The following is a 27,922-nucleotide window of genomic DNA, read 5'->3' on the forward strand; positions in this document are numbered from 1 at the left end:
GGATGTACAGACGCCCAGCGGGACACTGGACGGGAGCGGACTCTGCACGTAATGCCTGCTCAATGTCCGCATCCAGCTTCCACACTACCGGTGCCACCAGGCAGGAGGTGGGGAGTATGGGAGAGGGACCAACTTCGGCCGAAGTCGTGACATTGGGTGAATTTTGGCCCATTACTCCTGACAAAGCTGGTGTAACTGAATCAGGTTTGTAGGCCTCTTTGCTCGCACACACTTTTTCAGTTCTGCCCACAAATGTTCTATAAAATTGAGGTGAGGACTTGTGATGGCCACTCCAATACCTTGACTTTATTGTCCTTAAGCCATTTTGCCACAACTTTGGAAGTATGCTTGGTGTCATTGTCCATTTGGAAGACCCAAGCTTTAACTTCCTGACTGATGTCTTGAGATGTTGCTTCAATATATCCACATAATTTTCCTGCCTCATGACGCCATCTATTTTGTGAAGTGCACCAGTCCCTCCTGCAGCAAAGCACCCCCACAACATGATGCCACCCTCCCCGTGCTTCAAGGTTGGGATGGTGTTCTTCGGCTTGCAAGCCTCCCCTTTTTCCTCCAAACATAACGATGGTCATTATGACCAAACAGTTCTATTTTTGTTTCATCAGACCAGAGGACATTTCTCCAAAAAAGTTTGATCTTTGTCCCCATGTGCAGTTGTAAACCGTAGTCTGGCTTTTTTATGGGGGTTTTGGAGCAGTGGCTTCTTCCTTGCTGAGCGGCCTTTCGGGTTATGTCAATATAGGACTCGTTTTACTGTTTATATAGATACTTCTGTACCTGGTTCCTCCAGCATCTTCACAAGGTCCTTTGCTGTTGTTCTGGGATTGATTTGCACTTTTTGCACCAAAGTACGTTCATCTCTAGGAGACAGATCGCGTCTCCTTCCTGAGCGGTATGACGTGGTCCCATGGTGTTCATACTTGCAAACAATTGTTTGTACAGATGAACATGGTACCTGGTACCTTCAAGCATTTAGAAATTAGTCCAAAGGATGAACTAGACTTGTGGAGGGTCTACCAGGTCTTGGCTGATTTCTTTTGATTTTCCCATGATGTCAAGCAAAGAGGCACTGAGTTTGAAGGTAGGCCTTGAAATACATCCACAGGTACGCCTCCAATTGACTCAAATGATGTCAATTAGACTATCAGAAACTTCTAAAGCCATGACATGTTTAAAGGCTTGTTTAAAGGCACAGTCAACTTAGTATATGTAAACTTCTGACCCATTGGAATTGTGACACAATGAATTATAAGTGAAATAATCTGTCTGTTAACAATTGTTGGAAAAATTACTTGTGTCATGCACAAAGTAGATGTCCTAACCGACTTGCCAAAACTATAGTTTGTTAACTAAACAATTGTGGAGTGGTTTAAAAAACGAGGTTTAATGACTCCAACCTAAGTGTATGAAAACTTCCGACCTCAACTGTATATGCTTTCTATTGTAGGTTTTTGGGGCGTTGTGGCCTCTATTTTGATGTTTTGGTATGTTTTTACAGTGCACACAAAAAAATGTCCACGTGGAATATGTCTATCTTCAAAATGCCTGTGGAAAAGATGTTGCCCTACTGCAGGGGTTTTATGTAATTAGTGCTACCTGTACCATACAACTTTCCCATTCATATCAATTCAATTCTGTGTATTCACATGGACTTGTACCCATTTACTTTGTAGAGGGAGACATGAGGCTTTAGAGAAGCCTTAGAGAAGTTAGAGAAGCCTTTAGAGAAGTTCACTGAGCTTTGGCTCATACTCTGCTGGAGTGAAATGCTTGTATAGAAACTGTTGCACAACATTCTAGTGAGAATGATCAGACCTTTCCTGCAATCTCTTAGCTCTACGCATACAGTCCTCCCTCCTTCGTGAGTGTTCATTACACACACAGTGCCGCAATCCATCTCACTAAAGCTATAGCATACCATGGCACAGTAGAGGTCTGGGCTGAAAACAAAAAACAACCTTTCAGGAGGAAAGAAATAGAAGAGGACCGTCCTGAAGCAGACTCTGAGACAAACACTGAGACAGAAATTGATTGATAAGGTATGTGAGCACTTTGTTGAAGTTGATAAAAGGAATAGCTTCTCCACTATGTGGGGGATGACAGAAGTCCAAAACGTGGTGCTTGAGAGATAAGGAGCTGTCTGAACAGCAGGTTGAACGTCCCTGTCAGTGTGGTTTGTTTCCAAGCGGATGTCCTTAACTGGAGGTTATGTCCGTGTGTTCCTGGCCTGCTCTGACGTTCTCTGTTGAGCTAACAGAGTGCCGTAATAAGACGATCACTTTTTCATCTTCCCTTTGGAATGACTACAAATACCGACAGGGGGATTGTGGGAAAATCCACCCTGACATTTCAAAAGACCATTGCCAAGGGAAGGCTTCAGCGAAGGGTGCTCACATCTGCACAACTCCTCTCCTCCAAGGCGGCCTCTCGCACACACTCTGATTCTTAATCCCTTTCATTGGTCCCTTGGCCCTAGATCTCTTATTTTCATTCGGTCTTTGGCAAATCAAATAGCAATACTGTTTGCAAATGTATATGTGTCCAGAGAGCATAGTGTTTATAATGCTCTTGTGCAGGAGCTGCATGGAGGGACCTACCAGATGTATTGGCCTACGTACTGTAGAAATATACAATTGTCTTTCATGGTATGAATGTTAAGCTAAACACTATTATTCAAGACATTGTAATAATCACCAGAAGAGCATCTCTGTTAGCCTTGTTACTGCAGTTACAGTTTAGTGTCTTCCTCCTCAGACATAACATAATGCTTGCACCAGATGCCTCGTTAAGAGAGTAAACTCCTCTTGTTTTTCACCATGAGTTACAACAGCAGCCTCGTCTTCGTCTTGCTGATAGTTAAATATGAAACGAGACTTGGGGCCCTCCCTGTCTGCCCTCCTCAGATCTCTGGCCAGAACGGAACTGTAAATTGTGCGACCTCATGAAATATCTGAGCAATATGTCAGAGCTGAGATAGCTGAGGCATGAATGTGGAAACTGAGCTTTGACGCAAGTGACTGCACAATATATTACTTCCCATGGCATTGAAACAAACACAGCCGAGCCAGGATTTTGAGAGAAAAAAACTTTTTTTTACTAAAAAAAGCTATGGTCCATTTTTATATCTTATAATTTCATAGTACATAATTGTATAAACATGAACATAAATGGACATCAATAAGAAACTTACATTATGATTAAAATACATTACTCCTCTTCTTAGCAGGTATGACTAAAATGCTTTTAAGAGGTTAACCATTTTTGTTTTCACGTTTACATTGGTCATACATTGACATACAGTGTTAAGTGGTAAAATTTCAAATAACAACATGAACAATTAGATATCAACAATTAAAAATTCTAATTAACAGTTTCAATGGACTCATCCATTCATTTCTGAGGTTGAGCGCTTCAGTGGTCTTAGAATGAGCTGATATGCTTCCATGAATGTTACCTGGCAAATCAAAGCAATGACACATAATAACATACAGTGTGAGGTTTGACAATGATACCCCACAACACGACCACACTGCCTCCCAACACGCTACAATGATTAGCTGACATGGGGCAAAGCAGGGATGGCGGTGCGGTGCTTAAGTCTGTGAGTGTCCAACTCCTGGGGGTTAGGGGGGTTTTGGGGGGGACTTGAACAGAGTAGCCTCTCCCATCGTCTCTCCGAGTGCTTTAGTGTGGTTAGTGGAGGAGGTGGGTGATGGCAGTAGGTGGAGGTTAGGTTTGGTGTGAACTTGAGACCGCCGGTGGACACCGGGCTGATGGAGACAGCTGATGTTGATGTGAGGACTGCCCATGGGAGGTGAGGGAGAGGAGTGGGCAGGGAGTTTTCACAGCCAATAGAGTTAGTTGCCCATGGTCATGGCTAGTTGGGATGATCCGTGTGTTTTACCACCACAGACAGACACCCAGAGGGTCAGTGGTGCGCCTCAGAGGAAGTCCTCCTCCACTACATGTAGTGTGGCCGGCCGCCTTAGGAGTTCTTGGCTGAGATCTTTATGGTGATGGTCTTCACCTCTGAGTATTCCTTCAGGCCACAATCCCCCCTGCAAACATACACACACAATGTCAGTTGAAATAGATTTCTAATGAACTGTAGCAAGCTTATTGTGTACAACGCTTAATTTAGGAATATTTTGCAACCAAGCTTTTCTCTATTGTAAGCACACAGTTTACAGGAATACTTGCTTGGCTTTAGTCAAACACTTTCAGACAGTGGGCTAGGAACCAGAAAATAATACTTACAATTCACGCCCGTTGCCAGACATTTTATATCCTCCAAATGGACACTGCGTGCTCAGGGCATTGAAACAGTTTATCCTAAATACACAAAACACACATCAAACATCAGCTTTTGATTCTTCTGCATTGTTTAATAATTGTGTTGAATGGTAATGCTGTCAAGACTGGGTAAATGAAGAGCATGCTGAGGGAAGTGTAGTTGAATACTGTATGAGCTATTGTTTAAAAAGATACAGTAATATGAGTCAACCTTTTATACGATCTATGGGGTTAACCAGGGACACATAGATAGTTATGATAATGAGAGGGTCTTACCAGACGGTGCCAGCCTGCATGGCTGTGGAGATGGTCATGGCTTTGGTGATATCGCTGGTGAACACAGCTGCCACCAGGCCGTACTCTGTGTTGTTGGCCCTTTCAATCACCTCATCAATAGTCTTGAACTTCATGATCTGCTGAACTGGTCCAAAGATCTGGAGTGGACAGTCAGCAGTATGTGTAAGATGACATGTTGAAACATTCCATGATGACATCCTTGCTTAGTCACACCATTAAGTATGTGGGGGGCAAGGCCATTAATAGACATTTTAACTTATTTGGAAACCACCTTCCGTAAAATCATAGGGCATGGAAAGTCATACTGTGTTTCAGTCATACTGGGAGTTGTAGTCATAATTTGTATCAGTCATTCAGTGTACCAGTCAGTACCTCCTCTTTTGCGATGCGCATGTCATCTTTGACATTGGAGAAGACAGTGGGCTCGATGAAGAATCCTTTCAGGCCCAGGGCTTTGCCTCCACATTCCAGCCTGGCTCCCTCACTGATGCCACTTTGAATAAACTCCAGCACGCGGCTCTGCTGCTCCTGGCTGATCTGGATTAAGAGAGAGACGGGGAGAGGAGAGGAGAGGAGAGGAGAGGAGAGGAGAGGAGAGGAGAGGAGAGGAGAGGAGAGGAGAGGAGAGGAGAGGAGAGGAGAGGAGAGGAGAGGAGAGGAGAGGAGAGGAGAGGAGAGGAGAGGAGAGGAGAGGAGAGGAGAGGAGAGGAGAGGAGAGGAGAGGAGAGGAGAGAGAAAAAGGAGGAAGCAAGAAGGAAAGGCAAAGGAGTATATTTAACATACAGTAAATAAAATACATTATATTTGGTCATGCACATATTGTGTCGATAACTGATATGTTTTGACATAGAGGGTATTGTTTGACTCCTCCATCCCTTGCAGGGTCTATGGCCCTCTATCCTCACCTGTGGACCCTGCTCCGTGGTGGGATCGAAGGGGCTTCCTACTGTCCTCCTCTTGGCCCTCTCCACACTCCTGCGCACAAACTCCTCATAAATGGGCTCTTCCACGAAGATACGAGAGCCTGCAGTGCAGCACTGGCCTGCATTGAAGAACACTCCCTGGTGGGCCTGCTCCACAGCTAGATCCACTGAGGAAAAGGAAGAAGAGGAAAAGTCGGGCTCAGTATACAGTTCATTTTAGCGGTATGTGGTAGAATATTATAACATATTGAAAAATGTTGATGAAATTCCATATGGTTCTTATAAATGACATGAATTAAAAGTGAATATCATTAAGGCACACTACAAATGCACAAAATATATTTTCCAATCATAGTCAGAATGTTTTCTACCACTGTCCAGCTATTCTCTGTGCTGTGCATTTGCTATCTGACACCTGAGAGACAGGCCCCTGCCGTGGCACGCAAGGGGTTAACGGAGCCCAGTGATTTATGGGTCTCGGGCTGATGCAGGCGGCCGCGGCAGGTTCCATTCCCCTGATTTACGGGCCTTGGGGAGCCCCTCTCGCGGCTGCTGAAAGCATTTGAAAGCCCTGGCATCCCCAGTTCTGTGAGACACTTAGAGCTAACATGAGAGCCATCCATCCATTGGTTTTCACAGCCCTGTGAAGCCCAGCGGAAGCTTTTGAAGATGCCAGCGCTCTCACTCCATGTGGACATATCCGCTGTCTCATTTTGCATGTCAGACTAAATTATTGGACAAAACATTGTAAATATTCCCACTCAACCCTCTATCAAGACAATGTCTTTAAGGCAGGGGTTCCCAAACTTTTTTGTCCTGCGACCCCATTTTGATATCAAAATATTTTCGCGACCCCACCATGTAAAAGAAAATTCATTTAAAAAATCCTTTTAAAAATCGGGTCTGTGACAGTCTATTACAAATCAGCCTGACAGTGCTTTTGACAGTATTTCAATCTGAAGGAAGTACGGTTTAATGTTACTGAAATGCAGTAGAAAGATATTGAAAAGTTCAGAAGATCATCAGGCATTAATTTTGTATGATCTTCTGTGTAGAGAAGAACTTCGTCATTGATGATGTTATTTTCCCCCCAGTCTGATTTATTGCTTGGTCTTGTCCACTCTGTTCTAATGAGTCCTGGACGACTTGTGGGCATTGTGGAGGGAAACAGTGACGGGGGTCATAATATTTTTTGGCAGCTTAAAAGCTTCAAAAGATAGAGCCAAATTTGCCGGGAAAAAAACTGAAATGACTCTGTTAATTACAACCCCAATCTAGCGCATATTTTATATCATAATTTCTCTCGCGACCCCATTTTCAAATCAGGCAATGCCACATAGGGAACCCCTGCTTCCATCTGGACGACCACCTATGGGGAAACGGGAGGAACTAATAAAACAGTGTCATCAAACTTACAATCAGCGTCTGCAAAAATAATGTTGGGATTCTTTCCTCCAAGCTCCAGGGTTACTCTCTTCAAATTACTCTTCCCAGCTGCTTCTTGGATCAGCTTGCCGACCTGGGGAGGAAACAGGGCTTGGGTTTAGTTTACTCACGCAGACACAAGCAGACCTGTGGCCGGAACACTAAATGGATGCAGCCATTAAATAGCTTAGCAGGTTGGTTAGGCCCAAAACAAGGGACCACTGGGCCCGCTGAAACACGAGTGTGCCAAACACACAGCCAAAATATCTATTACAGGTTCTGGGAGGCTTCAGCAGGAAAATAAAGTGATGTTTCAGCAGCGAACAGCATCTCTTGTTTAATCAAGCGCAGGAAGAAGCAACCACAGGTTGTGTGGATGGCAGCAGCAGCCTGGGCTTGTGGCAAATTGAAGTACCTAACTGTGAAAAGTTGTAAAGTGGTGCCTGTTTGGTGCAACGTGGGCCTACACTGCCCTGGCTGGCAGCGCTGAATGTTGAGGATGATCTGAGGAGTTGGGAGTGTTTATGAAATAGCAGCAAGAGCTTTCCTTTCGAAATTCTCTGTTCACAATTTCTCCCTCATCAAAAGTGCTGCTCTCACCATTATCCAAATACTGCTGAATTCCACAGCCCTTTCCCGTCTCCCTCCAGACTCACACAGTGGAGACGTGTAAAAACAGTGGTTCTCTAGTAATGCATGGCGTGAGCTCTCAGTGAAAATGAATCCCTTGCGAGTATCTGAGTCTGCCCAGCTGCTCTTATTATACTGATGTATTGTATTGACCCCAACAATATTTCTCAACACCATGAGATGAGATATACCCTTATTACATAGAGACAAGCCTGAGAAAGTGAGCGAGCAGCATTCATAACCATAAACTAACAAGCACACTTCCTGTCCACCCAGGAGTTACTGACACACATGATTTTATTTTCCAGTAGATAGAGAGAAGACCAGCGCTGGGAGAATATAGAGGGAGTCAAAGGAGGAGGAAAAAACACATCTGAGACCCCCCCCCCCCAGTGGAAAAGAATGATGCCTCATCTCTTCGCACGAACAATGTTTAGCACTGGAATGTCTCCCTTTCCCAATATTGCCAGACTGCGTTATTCTGTGTAAGGAAATGAGCAGGGCAGCCTGCTGAGTGTTCTGGTTGGAGTGGTAGATCAGCTGTGTGATAGGGACTTCAGGACAAACCTTCCTCTGGCAGTCAGGCAGCAGGCAGGCAGCACGGTCTCTAAAGCTGTCCTGTCGCTGTCTTTGATGGCGGGGTTCAAGGGGTGCTGACTAACATGACGTTAGCATGCATTCACTGAAGTGTAAAGGAGACACGGTGCGCTGGCTCCCACTTGGGCCGCTACTGTGGAGAGTCATAGTCCGGTGTGTGTGTGAGAGTACAAGGATGAGGCACCCCTGACGCAATGGCCACCTGAAAACACACCCCCCTAAAAGCCTCTACCCATTCACCCCTCTACCCCCTCCAGCCTCTCAGAGGATGCTGTGTCCACTGTCCCCTCTCGCCCGGTGTGACTGAAATCCAAGGTGACTCACAGTCTGGGCATCTACATTCTCTCACAGCAGCGCTTCATCCACTCTGTAATTGACTCCAGATCACAGGAAACAACAACAGAGAAAGCAGTTAAAGACAACTGGCCACTTTTTGGGGAAATGTTCTGTAACCGCCGATGGTTAAAAAAAAGTTTTAAAAAGAGGAAGGCTCGTATGTGTGTGCTGCCTGGTAGCATGTACAGTGATGGTGGAGAAAGTCCTGTGGATGTTCATTGGTTAGGTAATGGAGCATTGATCAAATTATTAAATGACTTAAGTTCGGGCTGCATGAATGGACTCTGAGGATCAATTGAAACCCTATTCACTCTCATTAACTTTATTACTGCATTCAGATTCTCATTATTAACCGTTCAGATGATTTAGACATCTGAGTCGTTGTCATCCTTACAGTGCTTGACAGAGATGTTGCACCATGATGTAAAAAAAAAAAATGCAAATGAACAAATCCTGTATATTCTCCATAAAGGCCTGGATTTGATTCAACCACACAATTTAAATAAATATTTTTCTCCATAGTATGTGAGTTTGCTTTGGTTACAGTGTTTCTGTTTGTCCCCTTATCACCAAGAGCAATCTATTATGTCTGCACATGCGTAGCAGTGTTGGTGGGTGCTGAATACCACACACAAACAGTCACTCTCCTCCCTTTCTCTCCAAACAGATCTCCAGAGTCAAAGCAAAGACACTATAAACTCTAGGGCTTCTCTAAACACTACAAAACCCTGTTTCATTTACGACCGATACACGTGATATATACGCAGGTCATTTCAAAACATATCAAATCCATCGATTTATGGCACTTCATAATTATGTTAAGATTACTGTACGTGCTCTTACTGCCTGAGGGGGTGCATTTGTGGTTAGCAATAACAGATGTTTATAAAATGATCTACATGAATGGAATTGGTTGTCATTCTGACTGATCACACAAGACGGAGGAATTCAATCCAACCACAACATCTCCTAATGCTCACTGCCTAACACGGTGTGCCCTTGATCATTCCTAGTTTTCCATCAACATTTTTCCACTACGAAGGCGGCTGTTTTTCCTAGGGACCTGATAGACAACTCAATGTCTGTAAGGTACAGTAGCAGGTTGTCACTACACTGGCTGGGACACGTATGAGCCAGTTTGTCTGTGACTGGTCTATGCTATGTATGTCAGTATATGTACAGTATGTCTATGGTATGTGTGTGTGTGTGTGTGTGTGTGTGTGTGTGTGTGTGTGTGTGTGTGTGTGTGTGTGTGTGTGTGTGTGTGTGTGTGTGTGTGTGTGTGTGTGTGTGTGTGTGTGTGTGTGTGTGTGTGTGTGTGTGTGTGTGTGTGTGTGTGTGTGTGTGTGTGTGTGTGTGTGTGGTAGTCCAGCAGCAGACTGCTCACCTCTGATCCCCCTGTGGTGAGAAGTAATGACAGGGCACACAACTTATGTAAGCCCCCATTTGTTTGTCATTTAGACTTCAATACAGGAACCCAATGTCCCCTAATTACCCAGCCCTCCATCACTGCTGCTCTGCACATGTTGGCCACTGTGTCACTAAAGAAAGCAATAGGGACAGTGGATTATCCGTCAATCGTTTTGTTCAGGGAAATTACCTCAGTTGATCCTGTGAAAGCCACTTTGTCTATGCCCATGTGCGAAGCTATCGCAGCTCCTGCCGTTGGCCCGAATCCTGGCAAAATATTGACAACTCCCGGTGGAAACCCGGCCTGTCAAAACAATATGAGAGGAAACAAGCTTAAGAGGAGAGGACAGGAGAGCCAAGCAAAACCACAGGCAGTGTGGGGGAATCCGGACCCAACCCAACCTCCCTACCAGCAGACCAGAGAGAATGGACAGAACATCAAAAAGACAAGAGGCGAGAGAGACACACTATCAGTGAAGGGGAGAGGCCGAACACAGAGAGAAGACATGGAGGATGTGGAGAAAGAGGCTCTAAGGATTGGGTTACTGTGGTGATTGTGTTGTACTGTACCTCTTTGACCAGAGATCCGATGTACAGGCAGGTGAGGGGTGTCTGCTCAGCAGGCTTCAGGACCACCGTGTTCCCACAGGCCAGTGCTGGACCTAGCTTCCACGCAGTCATCATCAGTGGGAAGTTCCACTGTAGACACAAACACCCCCCCACACACACACAGGACATCAGACTTTTGACAAAGGGCGCTCACTCATACTCAATAACTCATCACTGCTCTCCCTGCTCTCCCACACATTCCGTCGCTTACTCACTCATAGACTCTCACTTTCACTTGCCCAACATAGTCATGACAGGAAATGTTCTCTCGCCCTATCTATTCTCTTCCCACATCACTGAGAAAATAAGGAAATTGCAACACATATGCAGTACTTAGAACATGTCATGGTACTGCACAGGAGGGTGTTATTTCTACTTTACACTGAACCCCAGTAGGCCTCAGCACAGACCCACACACGCTTCCTCAAGCTCTTGCACAATCAATGTTCTGTTCTTACTTCTGTCCTCCTATCCCTAGTCTCTTTCATAATGCCCCCCTCTTTCTCTCTTTCTCTCTCCCCCTTCCTCCTCCCTTCTCTCTCTCTGAGCTTATACTGATCTGACACAGTCTCTTTCTCAGCCTGCCAACAGATTTACCCAAATATACACTCACTGATAAGCACGTCAGAGACTTCCAGGAACCTGCACAATATGTTTTAACAAAAGGGCTGCCTCTGTCCCAGACCTCACAACAACCACCACCATCCCAACACCTTTCCTTCTATCCACCTCTCACTGCATATTGAGTGGGAAGCTTTGCAGATGTGGGAGATTGACTGTTTGATTTGTCCTCTGAGACAAGCCATCTGAATAGAAAACAAACTGGCACACTCACAGGGATGATCTGTCCACACACTCCTATGGGCTCGTGTCTAGTGAACGTAAGATAGTCTCCATCTGTAGAGGAACACACAAGAACAAGGCTCGTTACTATCCTCTGCTCTAGCTGGCTTTGGGAAATGAGCATGTATGAGACATTAGCAGAGCAGTGGCCGGATGACACATCGAAACATCAGGTGTCCTTGTTGTGCTTTTTACCAACACAATTCATGTTGATCGAAAAAGGCAATACATCACACAGTACCATTCTTTTGTTACGCTACATTGAGCAAAATGATACGTGTCACTGTTTAAAGTCAGGAGAAAGCAGTGGGTGTTAAGTTGGAAGGAGAGTTTCATTCCTCTTACATTACCAGAGTAAAGGGAGATACATGTTGAGGGTGTGTCATGTTTATTCGTTCCCTACAACAGTAGTAATAACAATCGCTATTGAGTGGTAGAAAACTGAACAGTGTTTATTACAATAGAGTTATGTGATGTCCATGAGAACAGGATGGCTAAGGCTTCAGCTGATGAAACATTGCTCCATAGAGGAGGAGGAGGAGCTTGGACCTGGAACTAAGGCCCAAGGGTGGACTGGCCAAGTGCTTCATCTTCCCTGGTGGCCAAGATAAGAACATCGCTGACATCTCAACATCATCCAGGCCACAGAAACAGGTCTATTTGTTTGTTCTGTAACACTGCTGCACATTGGAATAGTGCTCAAGCCAAATTCTGAACTAGCTGAGGACTGGCTGGGTTTGGTGAAGAAACACAGGAGGGGCTTGAAGAGCGACCAGACCACAGTGCTAGTCTCAGGAGGTTGTCAGTACTAGTACTGCTTTCTTAGGTCCTCTGTTTTCTTGGCTACTAAACAATGACTTAACATGCCTATTAAAAGAGTGTGGATGACTTATATAGACTCCCTAATGCCAGGCCCTCAATGACCAGACCACATCTGGTCCTCAGGTGGGTCCCTGAGAACCAACTACTACCCCAACACCACCCCAGCCCACCCAACCCCTCGCCCAGCTAATGGCTGCTCTATGACAGAGCTGCGGAGTGGCTGTCCTAACTCCTATAGACCCCCCGTTGCAACGTTTTCAAACGGCTAAATTAGGCAGAACAGCCAGCGGCCCTCGCTCTTTAGTCCTGTCACTGGGCTCCACTGGTGGCAGTCTCAACAGGAGGGCGACCATTAAGGCTCAGATTTACAACTGGCCAGGGAGCAGCCATGTTTACCCTCACATCACCTCTGTGCCCTCAGCACAGCTCATCTCCTGTCCCGCAGGCCCCCAGAGAGAAGCCTGGTGCTCCGCTTATCTGCTGCTAGCTAACTAGATTTCACCTGGCACTGGCATCCACCACATACCTCTGACCTGTAACATTCTGCCTGGGTTCTAGGTCGTTGAAATTGAAGAGAATAAGAATGTGCTTTTGGCTACATAACGTACAGTCAGGAAGCCTGAGTTGGAATAGACTTACCCATTGGAATGGACGTTCCATGGATCTTGTCTGCGTATCCAGCATAGTATCTGAGCGTCTTTATGGTTCCCTGGAGGTCCACAAACAGGGTGGGCAGGAAAGGCTTCCCACTGTCCATGGACTCTATAGTCTGGAGAGAAATATATATTAAAACACAATCTTTGTCTTTTTGTTTTTTCCAAGAAACAGTGGGTCTTAACATTATCTCCGGGGGGAAACGTGATCCTAAAATAACACCATGCTACAGTGCCTATAAGTTATAAATCATCCTTTAAGTCTTAGGGTTATTAGGTTGATTTAACACTATTATAACCACATGGGCAAAAACGTAGTGCTTTTCTCCGGCATCTTTTAAAACAGTCCTCTTGTTTTGACATGTCTCTTTCACAATACGTTTGTTTAAAAAAATGGTTTTTAAATATTAATTATTGGAAGCACATGCTTTAAATTGAAAACATCTATGTTAATGTAAAGTGACATAGGATGTCTAGAAAGGTGCCTAAAAGAATCAAGTTATTATTATTAGTATTATTATTTACAGTAAAACATTTACACATTTATATTTTAAGGGGGTCTGGTATTATGAAGATCCTTCTCTGATCTTCCGTGGTACATTACATGGCCATTAATATGGAGTTGCTCCTCCCTTTCCCGCTTTTAGCATCCACTCTTCGTGGAAGGCTTTCCACTAGATGTTGGAGCATTGCTGCCGGGACTTGCTTCCATTCAGCCACAAGAGCATTCGTGAGGTTGGGTGTTGGACTATTCGGCCTGGCTCGCAGTCAGCGTTCCAATTCATCCCAAAGGTGTTCGATAGGGGTTGAGGTCAGGACTCTGTGCGGGTCAGTAAAGTTCTTCCGCACTAATCTTGACAAACTATTTCTGTATGGACCTCGCTTTGTGCACTGGGGCATTGTCATGCTGAAACAGGAAGAGCCTTCCCCAAACTTTTGCCACCAAGTTGGAAACACAGAATCATGTAGAATCTCACTGTATGCTGTAGTTAATTTTTCCCTTCAGTGTAACTAAGGGGGGCATAACCTGAACCATGAAAAACAGCCCAAGACCATTATTCCTCAACCACCAAATGTTACAGTTGGCACTATGCATTCGGGCAGGTAGTGTTCTCTTGGCATCTGCCAAACCCAGATTTGTCCGTTGGACTGCTAGATGGTGAATCTTGATTCATCACTCCAGAGAACGCGTTTCCACTGCTCCAGAGTCCAATGGCGGTGAGCTTTACACCACTCCAGCCAACACTAGGCATTGTGCATGGTGATCTTAGGCTTGTGTGCGGCTGCTTGGCCATGGAAAACCACTTCATGAAGTTCCCGACGAACAGTTATTGTGTTGACGTTGCATCCAGAGGCAGTTCGGAACTCGGCAGTGAGTGTTGCAAACGAGGACTCACTATTTTTACTCGATACACGCTTTAGCATTCAGAGGTCATGTTCTGTGAGCTTGTGTGGCCTACGACTTTGCGGCTGAGCCGTTGTTGCTTTTAGAGGTTTCCACTTCACAATAACAGCACCTACAGTTGACTGCGGTAGCTCCAGCAGGGAAGAAAGTTGACGAACTGACTTGTTGAAAAGATGGCATCCTGTGACGGTGCCACGTTGAAAGTCACTGAGCTCGTCAGTAAGGCCATTCTAGTGCCAATGTCTGTCTATTGAGACTGCATGCCTGTGTGCCCAATTTTATACACCTGTCAGCAACAGGTGTGACTGAAATAGCCGAATCCACTAATTTGAAGGGGTGTCCACATACAGTTCCTTCTAAAAGTATTAAGACCCCTTGACTTTTTCCACATTTTGCTAGGTTACAGCCGTATTCTGTAAACCCAAAACAGGTTTTTATAAATTTTTGCAAATTTACATAAATATTCAGACCCTTTACTCAGTACTTTGTTGAAGCACCTTTGTCAGCAATTACAGCCTCGAGTCTTGTTGGGTATGACGCTACAAGCTTGGCACACCTTTATTTGGGGAGTTTCTCCCATTCTTCTCTGCAGATCCTCTCAAGCTCTGTCAGGTTGGATGGGGACCGTTGCTACACAGCTATTTTCAGGTCTCTCCAGAGATGTTAGATTGGATTCAAGTCTGAGCTCAGGCTGGGCCACTCAAGGACATTCAGAGGTTCTCCAATCTCCACAGAGGAACTCTAGAGCTCTGTCAGAATGACCATCGGGTTCTTGGTCACCTCCCTGACCAAGGCCCTTCTCCCCCAATTGCTCAGTTTGGCCATGCGGCCAGCTCTAGGAAGAGTCTTGGTGCTTCCAAACTTTTTGGTCTGACATGCACTGTAAACTATGGGACCTTATATAGACAGGTGTGTAATTTTCCAAATCATTTCCAATCAATTGAATTTACCACAGGTGGACTCCAATCAAGTTGTAGAAACATCTCAAGGATGATCAATGGAAACAAGATTCACCTGAGTTCAATTTCGAGTCTCATAGCAAAGGGTCTGAATATTTATGTAAATAAATATAAATAATAATAATTTTTTTAATTAGCAAAAATTTCTCAAAACCTGTTTCTGCTTTGTCATTATGGGGTATTGTGTGTAGATTGCTAAAGATGTTTTATTTATTTAATCAATTTTAGAATAAGGCTGTAACGTAGCAAAATGTGAAAAAAGTCAAGGGATCTGAAAATTTTCCTAAGGCACTGTATAGTGTATGTTTCTTTGAGCATGTTGCTAAAACGAAGAAGTCCGGGATCTGGACTTTGAGCACTATGGTAAACTCACTGCTAGATAGGCACTGTCCCTCTCCACCAGGTCAGCCAGTTTAGCCAGCAGTCTACCCCTTTCTGACGCATCCATCCTCCGCCACACTGAACCAAGGGTGAAGGCCAGCCGGGCCGCCTGCACCGCCTTGTCCACATCAGCCTGTAGAAGAGAAACAGTTTAATGAAATGAATCAGCCTGCGGTAGAGGAACCGAGAAACCGTATCCAGTACACAGTTTAATGATAGAACCTAATCCAGTTAACAGGTGTTTCTCCACCTCCACTGAGACAAATAAAATGTGTCTGTATATTCCGTATGATACTTAATGGATCTTCCATTAGCATGTTTAAGGCTTGTTCTGCTTCAGTTATTCCACACAGAGGTGCTGATTTAGGGAAGGAGAGGAGGAACTGCCGAGCCAGAGAACCAAACCACATTAGACTAAACTCCCAACCCGTTTGCTTTCCTTATTTTTTGGACACATAACTCACACATGGACAATGCATGAAGGAGGGGATGCCAGGGCAGAGGTGGTAGGAAACACGTGTGGAAACCCCAAGCATAGCTCTGTATAACAAACATCTAATCCTCAAACACTCCAAGGGAAAATACCTGTGTTTTCATTTCTGAAAATATAAGATATGGGGAATGCAGAAAGTACAGATTTGTTTTTATTTTCTACAATACCTTCTCTGCTTCTTGGACCTCACAGATCTGCTCTCCGCTGGCAGGGTTGTAGACTGGGAAGGTCTTTCCGCTCACAGAGTCTTGCCACTCATTGTTGATGAAAATCTGCAGGGAGAAAAGATGCAGCGTTCAGTGCACAGGATGGAGAGGCCCATGTTAGAGGGAAAATCTGGTTCTAGGAGCAGCTCTGTTTCTCTCCAGACACTATTCAGCCATTCCTGCTCTAAAGAGGCACGGGGGCCCTGGTATAACATTATACTTGTGCAGTTTTCTCAACACACAATCAAGACAAAAGTATTTATCTGATCGAATTAGAAATATGCTGTTCACAAACATGATGTGTTTTATGATTAGATTATTGGGATCAGTTTGAGAGGGAGCATAATTGGAAGGTTGATGTCCAAAGTGAATCATTGGCATTGTGTGTTATATTGTTACCGTGGCGCAAATAAACCAATAATCTATTCAGTAACTAATTGTAGTTCTTGATAAAACAGTCTAGTGAGAGTGTGCCTGGCTCCTACCAGTGCATCTCAGTTCTTGTGTAAGGGGGAGGGAGGCAGGCAGGCAGGCAGGCAGGCAGGCAGGCAGGCAGGGAGGGAGGGAGGGAGGGAAGGAGGTAAAGGGAAGAATCTGTGAAAATGTGGACAGAGATTCCTGCCTGCCCGGCATGGCTCTCTGGGGAGTACTCCAACATCCAGACAAAGAGGTGGGGGACAGATAAATCCCTATCAGACACTAGACACCCCCTCAATCTCTCACACACACACACACACATACACATATATACACACACACACAGAGAGAGACACACGTTTCACAACATCGCTGCTCGTTTATGAGATCATAAAACACAGGCCACACTTGGTTTCTGTGATGCGTTAAAGCAGGCCGTCCGTTAAACAACCACCTGGGATTCCAAACAGACTCTTTTCAAGCTCGATAAAGACCCAAAGAAAAATACATGTTTAGACAAAAACAGAAATGGGACATATCTCGAGGAATTGGCCTGAGTGAATGTGTTTCATAACAGTCGTGTGAGCTTTAAAAAATGTAAAAAACTAACAAACTGGTGTGATTTGATCATACAAATGTGACGGATGTCTTATGTAAGAGTAAGGTAAATAGAAGCTGTCTCAGTCCCGTTGGCTTATTGACATGTTTGGGTCTATCACAGCGCCTCCTAAGACACTGTTTTTAATTGATGTCAGTCTGTCTGATAGATGGGGTGTTAAGAAAACATCTGCTGGCTTAAATCCTCCTGTATACACATCTGCTCTTACCATACTTTTATTTGAGAGGGAGAAAAGATACACTGAGAGCAGAACTGAAAGCAGGGTTCAAGTGTCCCGCTGGCCCAGGCCTCTCTAGCTCTACAACATGGTTACCAACGTAAACTTAGAGGCTTAAGTACAATTTAATTGGCTGTAAACTGTGAGGAGTGTTTACTTTAGGGCAGGTATAAAATGCCAGCGTGCTTGGAAACCATTGAAGACTCAGCACACAGACATCACTCTCACTCCCTTCCACTCACTCTCTCCTGCAGTTGGCTGCTTTACAAGAAGAACCTTGCACATGAATAACTCATGTTTGAGTGTTCAGGTGTTCGGTATCTGCCTGTACCACTCTGTGGGCCATACCATACAGCCTTGTACACCACTTCAATGAATCTGCATTAGCCTGCTCTGAACGCTTCGTCACACACACAACAGATAGAAACAGGCCCACTGAGGGTCCTCGTCCAACACATCTAAGCACAGCACACAGAGTGGGCCCACAGCCATTTCAGACAGCAGAATCAACACAGGCCCCCAGTGGGCTCTCTCCCATCCACAACCCAGTCTTTATTAGTGGACTCTCTCCCGGCCACAGCTCAACCTTCTCAGTGAGTTCTCTCCCAGCCACAGCCCAGCCTTGTCAGTGAGTTCTCTCCCAGCCTATCCAAACCAAGTGTTCTCAGGCGCCTTCCATCGGGGGCCACCTTTAATCTGACTCTCATTAAGAGCACTTCATAAAAGTGTCAGTGACGACGAGGAGCTGAGGGCCTGCTACAAAAACAGAAAGCCCTATAGAGCACGGAATTAGTTTTAAAATTTATAGGGGCCACTGTAGTGGAACGCCCTAAATCAGGGGAGCCCCCTGAAAGCCCTGACAGTCTGAGCAAGAATGCAGTCCGTGGGTAGCTTTATGCACGGCGTAACCCCTCTCACAAGGCACCGCCGAAGGAGAGGGGATAAAACAGGGGAACAGTGGACCAGGCAGCCATCTAAATCATGGCTAGAAAAGGACAACCATCAGCCACCGTTTGGCTCGGCCGTCTCGGGGCTCAGGGGGCTGTTAGACTTTTGTCTCGTCCCATTCAGAGAGTTGATTAAGACGACAAGGCTGAACACTAAATCAACTCTCAACGTTTCTTAAAATTGCTTTTAGGTTCATTTAGAAACTAAGGGAAAAAAACAAAGATGGAAACTCAAGAGCAAAAGTGCAAATTTTGAAATGATGTGTTTTCTTTTTGTTTTTCCCATCCCCCCGTGGTGTCCTTGCTCTCACCACACATGGCGGGTTCATTTGTATACAAATCCTTATTCCCATATAAGTACTCACTGCATTTGATAATGAGCCACTATAAATAAGTTGAACATGTCTTAGCCCCAAACTGCTACAGTACTAGTCAAAAGTTTTACGATTTTCTACATTGTAGAACAATAGTGAAGGCATCAAAAATATGAAATAACACATACAGAATCATGTAGTAAGCAAAAAAATGTTAAACAAATCAAAATATATTTTAGATTTTAGATTATTCAGAGTAGCCACCCTTTGCCTTGATGACAGCTTTGCACACTCTTGGCATTTACTCAACCTGATTCATGAGGTAGTCACCTGGAATGCATTTCAATTAACAGGTGTGCCTTGTTAAAAGTTACAAGGTAACCTTGTGACAAGGTAGGGGTAATATACAGAAGATATCCGTATTTGGCAAAAGACCAAGTCCATATTACGGCAAGAACAGCTCAGATAAGTAAAGAGAAATGACAGTCCATCATTACTTAAAGACATGAAGGTCAGTCAATATGGAACATTTCAAGAACTTTGAAAGTTTCTTCAAGTGCAGTCGCAAAAAAACATCAAGTGCTATGATGAAACTGGATCTCATGAGGACTGCCACAGGAAAGGAAGACCCAGAGTTACCTCTGCTGCAGTTACCAGCCTCAGAAATTGCAGCCCAAATAAATGCTTCACAGAGTTCAAGTAACACACACATCTCAACATCAACAGTTCAACAGGAGACTGATTCACAGGAGACTGTGAATCAGGCTTTCATGGTCAATTTGCTGCAAAGAAACTACTACTAAAGGACACCAATAAGAAAAAGACACTTGCAATCACCCGACCTCAAACCAATTGAGATGGTTTGGGATGAGTTGGACCGCACAGTGAAGGAAAAGCAGCCAACAAGTGCTCAGCATATGTGGGAACTCCTTTAAGACTATTGGAAAAGCATTCCAGGTGAAGCTGGCTGAGAGAATACCAAGAGTGTGCAAAGCTGTCATCAATGCAAAGGGTGCCTACTTTAAAGAATCTAAAATATATTTTGTTTTGTTTAACACTTTTTTGGTTACTACATGATTCCATATATGTTATTTCATAGTTTTGATGTATTTACTATTATTCTACAATGTAGAAAATAGTGAAAATAATGAAAACCCCTAGAATGAGTAGGTTTGTCCAAACTTTTGACTGGTACTGTATGTCAGTCCCAAAACCTGTTTTAAGATGATAACTGATATGAGAAAGCTATATGTTGTGTGTATTGTGCAACTAGGCAAGAAAACAAGTGGTGGGATCCAGACCTCTCACAGTACACCAACATGAAGACAATTGCTAAAAATGCATAGAACCTTTACACTGAATGAAATCAATCGATTTGTGTTTACAAGGAACTGCTTCAAGCTGTGTGGTTTCTTATTATTTGGTAAATACGCAGGCCATTTTGGTATTACAGAAAGTTGGCAGAGTTTATGCTCCCGGTGCAGCCGTGACATCTGATCCTCCTACAACACAGAGAGAGAGAGAACTGCCTGGCGTGGATGGGAACTGGACAGTCTGCAGATAGGTCAACACTTTATGCATGGGCCACAGGACAGCTGCAAACATTTAGCAACCCCCATGTTTTTCTGTTAAAACTGTCAATCTCACAGTGCTGACAGTACTTGTCTGTTTGGCTGATGAAATGATGAGACATGCGCGCCTTAAGCCAACGACGAACATAAGGGCTACAGAATACACGTTTCTGATCACATCAGCGTAGCTCTATTATTCACTGTAAAGGGCACAACATTTCAAAATGAAAATATGCTCTGCTTATCTACAACATGCTCTCAATTCAATGGGACTAGGTGGTTATCATCTCGACCAAGCAAAAGGTAGATATACAGCGGAGTCCCCTGGGAATACATGTGCAATCAGCAGACATTGAGAAACTAAAGAGTAATGTTCCGTCAGTTCAGTGAAGTCAAAGCGCAGTCCTGCTGATCCATTTCTCATCTGCCACTGGGCTCTCTCTGGAGGCTGCTCTACAACTGCACTAGGGAGTGAGGGCAGGCAGGGGATGCCAAAGTACTCACAGCAGCCAGCAAAACATCTGTTTGGCCTCTAGCGTCTTCTCATGGCTCACACGCTTAAGGAATATTTAATGGGACTCATTTCTCGTCCATTTTCGGGAGGCAGAAGAGAGTAAAAAACATACATACATATATGTTTATACACAACAGGCCAAGATTCCACAGCCAGACATATGCTGATCAGGGCACCTGCAGCTTTTGTCTGCACAGGAAGTTTCATATCCTTTCCTATCACAGGACCTCTATTTCCGTTCTGTTTTCTGGATCTGTTTCAATACATTTATAATTACTACTGTTACAAGCGAGGGGAAGGCATGTGAAACTGGAGCCCAGTTGGTGTTTTTTCCCCAGTCTTCCTGACACCAAAGAACTTTCATGTTTTCCATTCACACACCCGGAGACAATGCCACCCTGCTCTACTGGGTGTGGATGGGATGACCCCGCTGTCACCGACTGGCAAACATCTTTGTCTTGACTGTGTGTGTGGTGAGAAAGTTGAATCTTTTCCCCCTCACTCCTTAACAAGAGAAATAGAAATTCAATAGGAAACTGTGTTTGAATATGAATTGTCATTTGTTCAAATGGATGGAAGATGTGGGAGTTGAAGTTGGGCAGCACAGACTCTTCTAAGCAGCCATGTGGTGCCAATGTCCACAGAGTCTGAGATTGACATTTTCACTGAGGTACCCTGAGTTAGTCTTTCAATCAGCTGTATCATCTGTGTAGAATTCAAACATAACATTTATCCTAATTAAATAAATATATGTGTTAAAGAAATAGCCTAATTTCATAAAATAATATTGTGGATATCAAATCTCAGATTTTCATAAAGAGCATAAGCCTTTAAGACTGAAAGACTTAACCATGCTTTTCTAAGGGTTCAAATTATCAAATTATTACATTGATGTAAGAATATAATATTCTATGCTTCCACTACATTCTGTCAGTGGGAGAAATAACACAAATAAATGTAATCTGGGTAGAATATAACTACAGTGATCCACTAGTGATAAGGGGTGACTGGGGCCTGGTGACTATGACTTCATGTCTGGCAGACTTCTGCTCTCTGTGTATCTAAGACTCTCTAGAGGGGAGAGTTTTTTTATGGATATCAGAGGATTTATGGAGCCAGCAGTTTTTCACAATGACACCATGTTCCATGTCAACCGGCCTGAAGACTTAAGGTATAGAAGTTAATGGGATAACCTCCCTGTCACCAGACTTCCTTAAAGAGTGATTAAGAGACAGGCGACGCGATGTTGACGCCTCTGCTCAGATGATAATTTAAATTTACACTCACTGCACAAACAGCCATTTCACACCGACGTACATATTGATGGTACCGCAAGCTCACCCTGTCACAACCAGGGATGTGTATAACTACTTTTGTGAGTGTGCATTTTAGAGAAAGAAGGGGGGAGAGTGTGAAACGAGAAAGAGAGGGAGAGAGAGAGAAGAAGAAAAAGAGAACACTCGCTGTGCTAGTTGTGATAAATCATTCAGGCTCCAAGTATCCTCTACCTTGGGGTTTGTTTGATGTTCATCGCAGTAAGATGGTGGTTTTGAAGTGAAAAACTCCAGAAGTGCAGGTCAGGCTTTGGCAAGGCAGGGCACTGACCCACACTGTGAGACAGGCCCATAATTTACAGCCCAGTGGACAGCACCTAGCATTGGGGAGCCCCAGCCTTCATCTGTACTATCTCAATCAGTGACGGATTGATGGGGCCTCTTCCATTCATCCACACTGACTGACTGACTGGACCTCTCCTCACAGATTAGTTTACAAAACTCTTCCTCGCTTCAATAGACAGGTTATAGGTTCCTATTAGGGCCAAAAGTGTCAGCAATTGCACAATGAGTTAACTTAAGCCAATCTGGAAAATAATAGCCATTATTTATATTGGGAAGCTATGTAATGAGCAAGGCAACTGCGTCTAGTTAAAGTCTGGTATGTTTGAACATTGTGAAGGTTGCATATGAATAGCTATTCCTGTTTTCAATGCATTTGACACATTTGAAAATTCAACCCTATTTGGATTACGGTCCAAATTCCTGTACCAGGATTCACTGATTTTACAGTCCTCATTCCCCACAGTCTATGTATGTTTACAGGTGTAGGATCTTAATTTAAGCACCCTGTTGCAGGAGAACTGCAATGCAGGAAATGTAAAACGTGTGGTGTATTTGAGGTTTTGAAAGGCTTCTGAAGTTTGTAATATCCACTTTGAAATGTTCGACTTGATTTTCCCTTACGAAAAATTGATCAACCCCGACAAAAATGTCCATGAATTATAAACCACATAATAATTCACATCTCCTGTTGCTGTAGGATTATTTTCTCAAATCAAGATCCTACATCTGTATTAGTACACTGAACTACAACCGTGCTACAATGACTCCAGTTAACATTAACTTCAGTTACTTATGTCCTGCTGACAATGAGGAATCCTTGCATAACAGTTTTGTAGTAAACAATGAGAGAAAAAATGTCTATAATCTTGGCCGTTCAAACATAATTAAGTGTCATACACAATAAGTATCAATTCAAACACATTTTGTGAACTCAACTTTGCATTTCCAGGTGTCGCTCTCAACAACCTGAAGGAGAATGTGCCAGAAATGCTCCTTCCCTCCATCTCTAAAGATTTATTCTTCTAGGTGTCTGGTTTAACGACTCCTAATCATTGAGCGGTGTGAGAAGCCACCCGGGCCAGAGAAATCACTCACTAAAACCCTGAGAACACTGGCTCTGTCTCCATTCATTAACTATACACCACACAGTTGATCCTTCTCCTCTCTCTCCCCGCTCTGCAAAAAGCTAAAATCATCAATAAATGCCCATCAGGGTAGGCTAATTTATGGCTTCCTTCGTGGTGCTATCAGCCCTGTGGACTACCTCACAGACGGAGAGCTCTAAAGCTGACTCTCCTGTGACCATTCAAATGCTATGTTTTTATACTAGCTTAGTGTCTTACTAGCCAGCTGGTTTCAGGCCACAAGCTATGGTGAAGTGGGGGTAGGGTGGATGGAGGAACCGAGACCCGAGCACCCTCTTTTTACGGCTGTAGCTACAGGAGAGCGGGGGTGTGAAAAAGGGAGATTTGTTTTTTATAACAAAGCAAAGGGAGACCTGAGCAGACCTTGAAAAGTCTCACTGATCTGCACAATCCCACGCAGGGAGGGAGATAGCTTAACTGACACGTTCACACAAATGTCTCTTTGACGGCAAACAGTTCATGGCTCAGTGAAAGGGACAAGGGGCAAAACGTCTATGGAGATGACACCTCTCTATCTCACACCTCTCTACAGTCACTGTTGGTGCTAAACATACTATGGGCATATCTTCAGGGACACACTATTGGTAACCTTCGTGTGTAAAACAAAACTGTTGACTGAAAAGAATGCATGCCCAGTCATGGTGACTATCTCAAAGTGTATTCACATTCACTTATCAATGATCATGTTTCACAGTAAGTAGAAAAAACATCAACATACTCAAGCTCATGTGAGACCAAGGAAACAATTCTAACCCTGAGTGTAAGGAGCTTCGTTACAAGCATGTTCATTCTCATCTCTCTACTGGACATCTGGCTGCAAAAGGCAGAGGCACATCACACAACTAGCCTACAAGGAGTGGAAGAATGCGTAGGGCTACACAGAGAGCATGCGCCCACAGTCCAGAAGGCCAGCTCTCTCCTAGCTAAGGACCCTGCTCGCAGTGTTCATTCTCCCCCTGGCAGGCAGGCGGTGGGGTGGATAGAACATGAACAGGGTGTGAGGAGAGGAGCGCCTGCGTCAGGGGTGGCCATAAATCAGTGATCTCCTGCCCCCCATGTCCACCAAACCAACAGGGACTGGAGGATTCAAATTCCTGGGGGTTAATTCACCAAGGCCTGCGCTCCCTAAAGGTTCTCCCATACATTCCACCCTTTGCGTGCATTCTTTTAAATAATACTAAGCATTAGGGAGGTAGAGAGAGGGAGAGAGGGAAGCAGAGCTGATAGCATGACTGTGCACATCAGGCAGGCATGCTAAACCAGCTCTCCTCTTATGGTGAGTAGACCACTGTAAGTTGCTTGTTGCCTCAGCGAAGTGCCCTTTGAACTTACAACAACGAGGTGTGAGGCTAATACTGATCATAACACTGTACTTACATATTGCGCTGTTATGGAGCTCTCCTCAATAAGGAGTGCCCTTTACTCACACTCATGGCAATAAAAGCGTTGGATTTCAAACTGCAGAAGGGACCATGCTATAGCAAACAGACAAACATCCACATATTATACATGTTCAGATGGTGACTCTACAGTCAGGTCCTAGTGATTTGATTGAGTGTATACTAGCATTAAATAAAGGGGAGTTTAGAAATAGCCTATACTGACATCACAGGGCCTATATAATTCTCATTAATGTAATCCTCAAAATGCAAGCATAAAATGTGTAAACAATAATGACCAAAAATATGACACTTTCAGAGGAAGCCCTTGGAGTCTGATTCCTGCTATTGCTGTGTAGGCCTAATTAAATGCCCACAGAGCCCATAATAACGAAGCACAAGTGTAAACGCACAAAAATAAATTAAAATACCATTCAAATACAATTTATAGGCTATAGTGTACACATAAAAATAAAATATGTAGGAAATATTAGACTTGTGATTGAAATGGGTCTTCTTCACATTTCATTGGGTGTTCTTGCTAATTTTGCATGAGGTCAGAAGAGTCAATCGGACTTCTAAGGACAATAATGGACTAGAGCACCAAGACTTTGCAATTAATTCCGTGAATCTAATAACTTACTCTGAATCACAGTGAAATTAATAGAATTTACAACATGCCTAAGGCGTTCTGAAACCAGCTAAATTGCTTATTACAGCAGGCAAAGAAACCAAAACCCTCCTCATTTTATGAGGAGGTTGAATAAAATTAGTTTAAATACATATTTTGAAACGAAAAAAAGCACACTTAACATAAAATATTATAATATGGCTATGAAATGTATATCAGACCAAACCATGGATTTTTGCAACAACAAAAATATCTTCCAAAGTGAATATTTTCAATTCAACCGTCTTTTGAAATTATAGGTGTTAATGAATCTACACTCATCACAGCAACACGGTAATTTTTCAAATGTTATGCAAGTGATATAAGATACATGGGAATCATGTTTCTAATCAATAAATAGTTAATTATTAGCAATCACATAACGGTAGGTTAAGGGTTTATTCTATCTGGACAGAATTGCATAACGGCAACATTCTATCTGAAAAAATGCTGACCTTTACTAAATGACTGCTGTCACCTGTGATAAATACTATTCATTGTAGCCACTGCAGATGACATACAGACTACATGAGTCATGGTGAATATAAAAGTGAAATAAAAACCACCTGTGCAATATAATTATGTTGGCAGCACTGTTAATCATTCAAACATGCCTTGGAGATGACACTCGATGTGGCCGTATGTGATAACTTTTAGAAAAGTTTCACACATACTGTACGCCACATGTTGATGAGCTATATTCTATGCTATGAGTTGAGCAATGAATGTGAGCAAAGATCTGAAACAAATTTTACGACGGTAAGTCCAGAACTTGAATGAACATTTCAAACCTGACTCAATCACCTGTACTGTGGGGAAAGACATTGCCTAAATTGGGCAGTTCCATACTTCGAAAATTGTGCGCTATCTATCATCTACAGACAAATACCTTTGGGGGGGAATATTCTGCATACGAGAAGAGATATGGTACATTGAACATAATATGTGACTCGGAGTAAAAGTTCAAGTTGTTTCACAGACCTTGGTGTACTTGATCTCCGCGTTGGGCACCGGCGAGGGCATCAGCTGGAGAGATGCCATGAGCGCAGCGGCATCGGCGTCGGTCTTCACTTCACCAGGGAGTTCAATTTTACTGGATGTCATCGCGCCTGCCTCCGTGTGTCTGTTGCAGATGCGTCTTCGTTTTTTTCTACTGATTTCTGATTAGGACTTTGGAATCCTTCCTGTGTTTATAACCAGGTGTCAGCCGCAGTCCATTTTTATTGGGTAGAGAACAGGGCCGTCCTCCTGATAGAATTAAAATCTAGCCTAATTTACATAAACGAACCCAGCCATCCATGTTGGGAGGGAAAGTACTTATCACAGTGTCTCTCGTTATAAGTCAAAAGGAAACGCATTGAAATCGACACGATATCTGTATTGAATAGATAGATCCAGTTTAAACACACTGACTTACATTTAAGATATTATAATGAATATACTAATACAAAATGGGATCAGAGTAAGATGTTATAATTGAAGAAGTGGTGCTTGTGGTATTTACGAGATAATTAAACACCTTGGTAAATGGTAAGTGTGAAAGCAATTCCTTAAACGACTCTTTAATAAAAACAACATGCACAGACTTGAGCTGTAAAGACTCCACCGTGCGCCTTTAAGTAAACGAACCTTCTTTATATGAGACTTGAGTGAAAGAGAGATTCTGAACTTTTTTCTCTCCAGATATGGGTCTATAATAGGCAAATATATAGAGTATTTTTAAGTACCCGGATAATTATTTTGTAGCTAACACTTCAATCTATTAATGAAATACCAGTGACCTTATTTCCATTAAAGGTGATAAGAAGCATAAGAATGAATCCTGATGCTGGACTACTTAGAACAAACCCGAATGACATCATGTATTTATTCTTCAGCTACACTTGTAATATTTAAGTGTGATGTCTATGAATAAGGTCCGTTTGCCACACATTTCATCAACTCACCTGTTACACCATCCCCACAAGGTCTTAAGATGTTATTTAGTGTGGATTTAAAGCTATCACTATTATTTCCTAATCTGTTGATGAGAGGGTTCTCTCCTGTGGTGATAATTCCCTGTTAGCATTCACTTCAAACTTCCCAATACACATTTGAACGATTTAAGTCGGCTCAAGCAATGTCTCAAAAATAAAAGGAATTACACGGATATTTACACCTCGGGAGTGATGCCTACTTGGCAATTGCTCACATCTCAAGATAGGCGT

The 27,922-nt window shown here is 43.5% G+C and overlaps 1 protein-coding gene and 1 long non-coding RNA gene across 2 annotated transcripts; one reads left to right on the top strand and one right to left on the bottom strand.

Moving 5' to 3' along the window:
• The first annotated feature begins 1,930 nt into the window (after nt 1–1,930).
• LOC124033741 lies at nt 1,931–9,043 on the top strand. Its single transcript, XR_006838444.1, has 3 exons — nt 1,931–2,060; nt 5,494–5,756; nt 7,898–9,043. It is a non-coding gene; the product is annotated as an uncharacterized LOC124033741 (long non-coding RNA).
• LOC124033740 (retinal dehydrogenase 2-like) lies at nt 3,092–26,912 on the bottom strand. The gene is made up of 13 exons (XM_046345959.1): nt 26,697–26,912; nt 16,265–16,369; nt 15,597–15,737; nt 12,846–12,975; nt 11,377–11,438; nt 10,503–10,631; nt 10,123–10,236; nt 6,951–7,053; nt 5,517–5,701; nt 4,984–5,148; nt 4,591–4,748; nt 4,279–4,353; nt 3,092–4,079 (listed from the first exon to the last, which is right to left on the bottom strand). Exons 1-13 carry the CDS (start codon nt 26,817–26,819, stop codon nt 4,007–4,009), a joined length of 1,563 nt encoding a protein of 520 aa, XP_046201915.1. The 5' UTR covers nt 26,820–26,912; the 3' UTR covers nt 3,092–4,006.
• Nucleotides 26,913–27,922: the final 1,010 nt, after the last annotated feature.

The sequence above is a fragment of the Oncorhynchus gorbuscha genome, linkage group LG04, assembly GCF_021184085.1.
Source record: "Oncorhynchus gorbuscha isolate QuinsamMale2020 ecotype Even-year linkage group LG04, OgorEven_v1.0, whole genome shotgun sequence".
In the NCBI taxonomy this organism is placed as follows: Eukaryota; Metazoa; Chordata; class Actinopteri; order Salmoniformes; family Salmonidae; genus Oncorhynchus; species Oncorhynchus gorbuscha.

What these genes read in the sequence shown, in the direction of transcription:
- LOC124033740 (XM_046345959.1), bottom strand. Translation starts at nt 26,819, where the DNA reads ATGACATCCAGTAAAATTGAACTCCCTGGTGAAGTGAAGACCGACGCC. An exon ending in TATTTTTGCAGACGCTGATT is followed by an intron (nt 5,702 to 6,950) that starts GTAAGTTTGATG and finishes CCTTTTCCTCAG; the next exon opens with TGGATCTAGCTGTGGAGCAG. An exon ending in TCTGGCAACGGGCGTGAATT is followed by an intron (nt 4,080 to 4,278) that starts GTAAGTATTATT and finishes GTATGTTTGCAG; the next exon opens with GGGGGATTGTGGCCTGAAGG.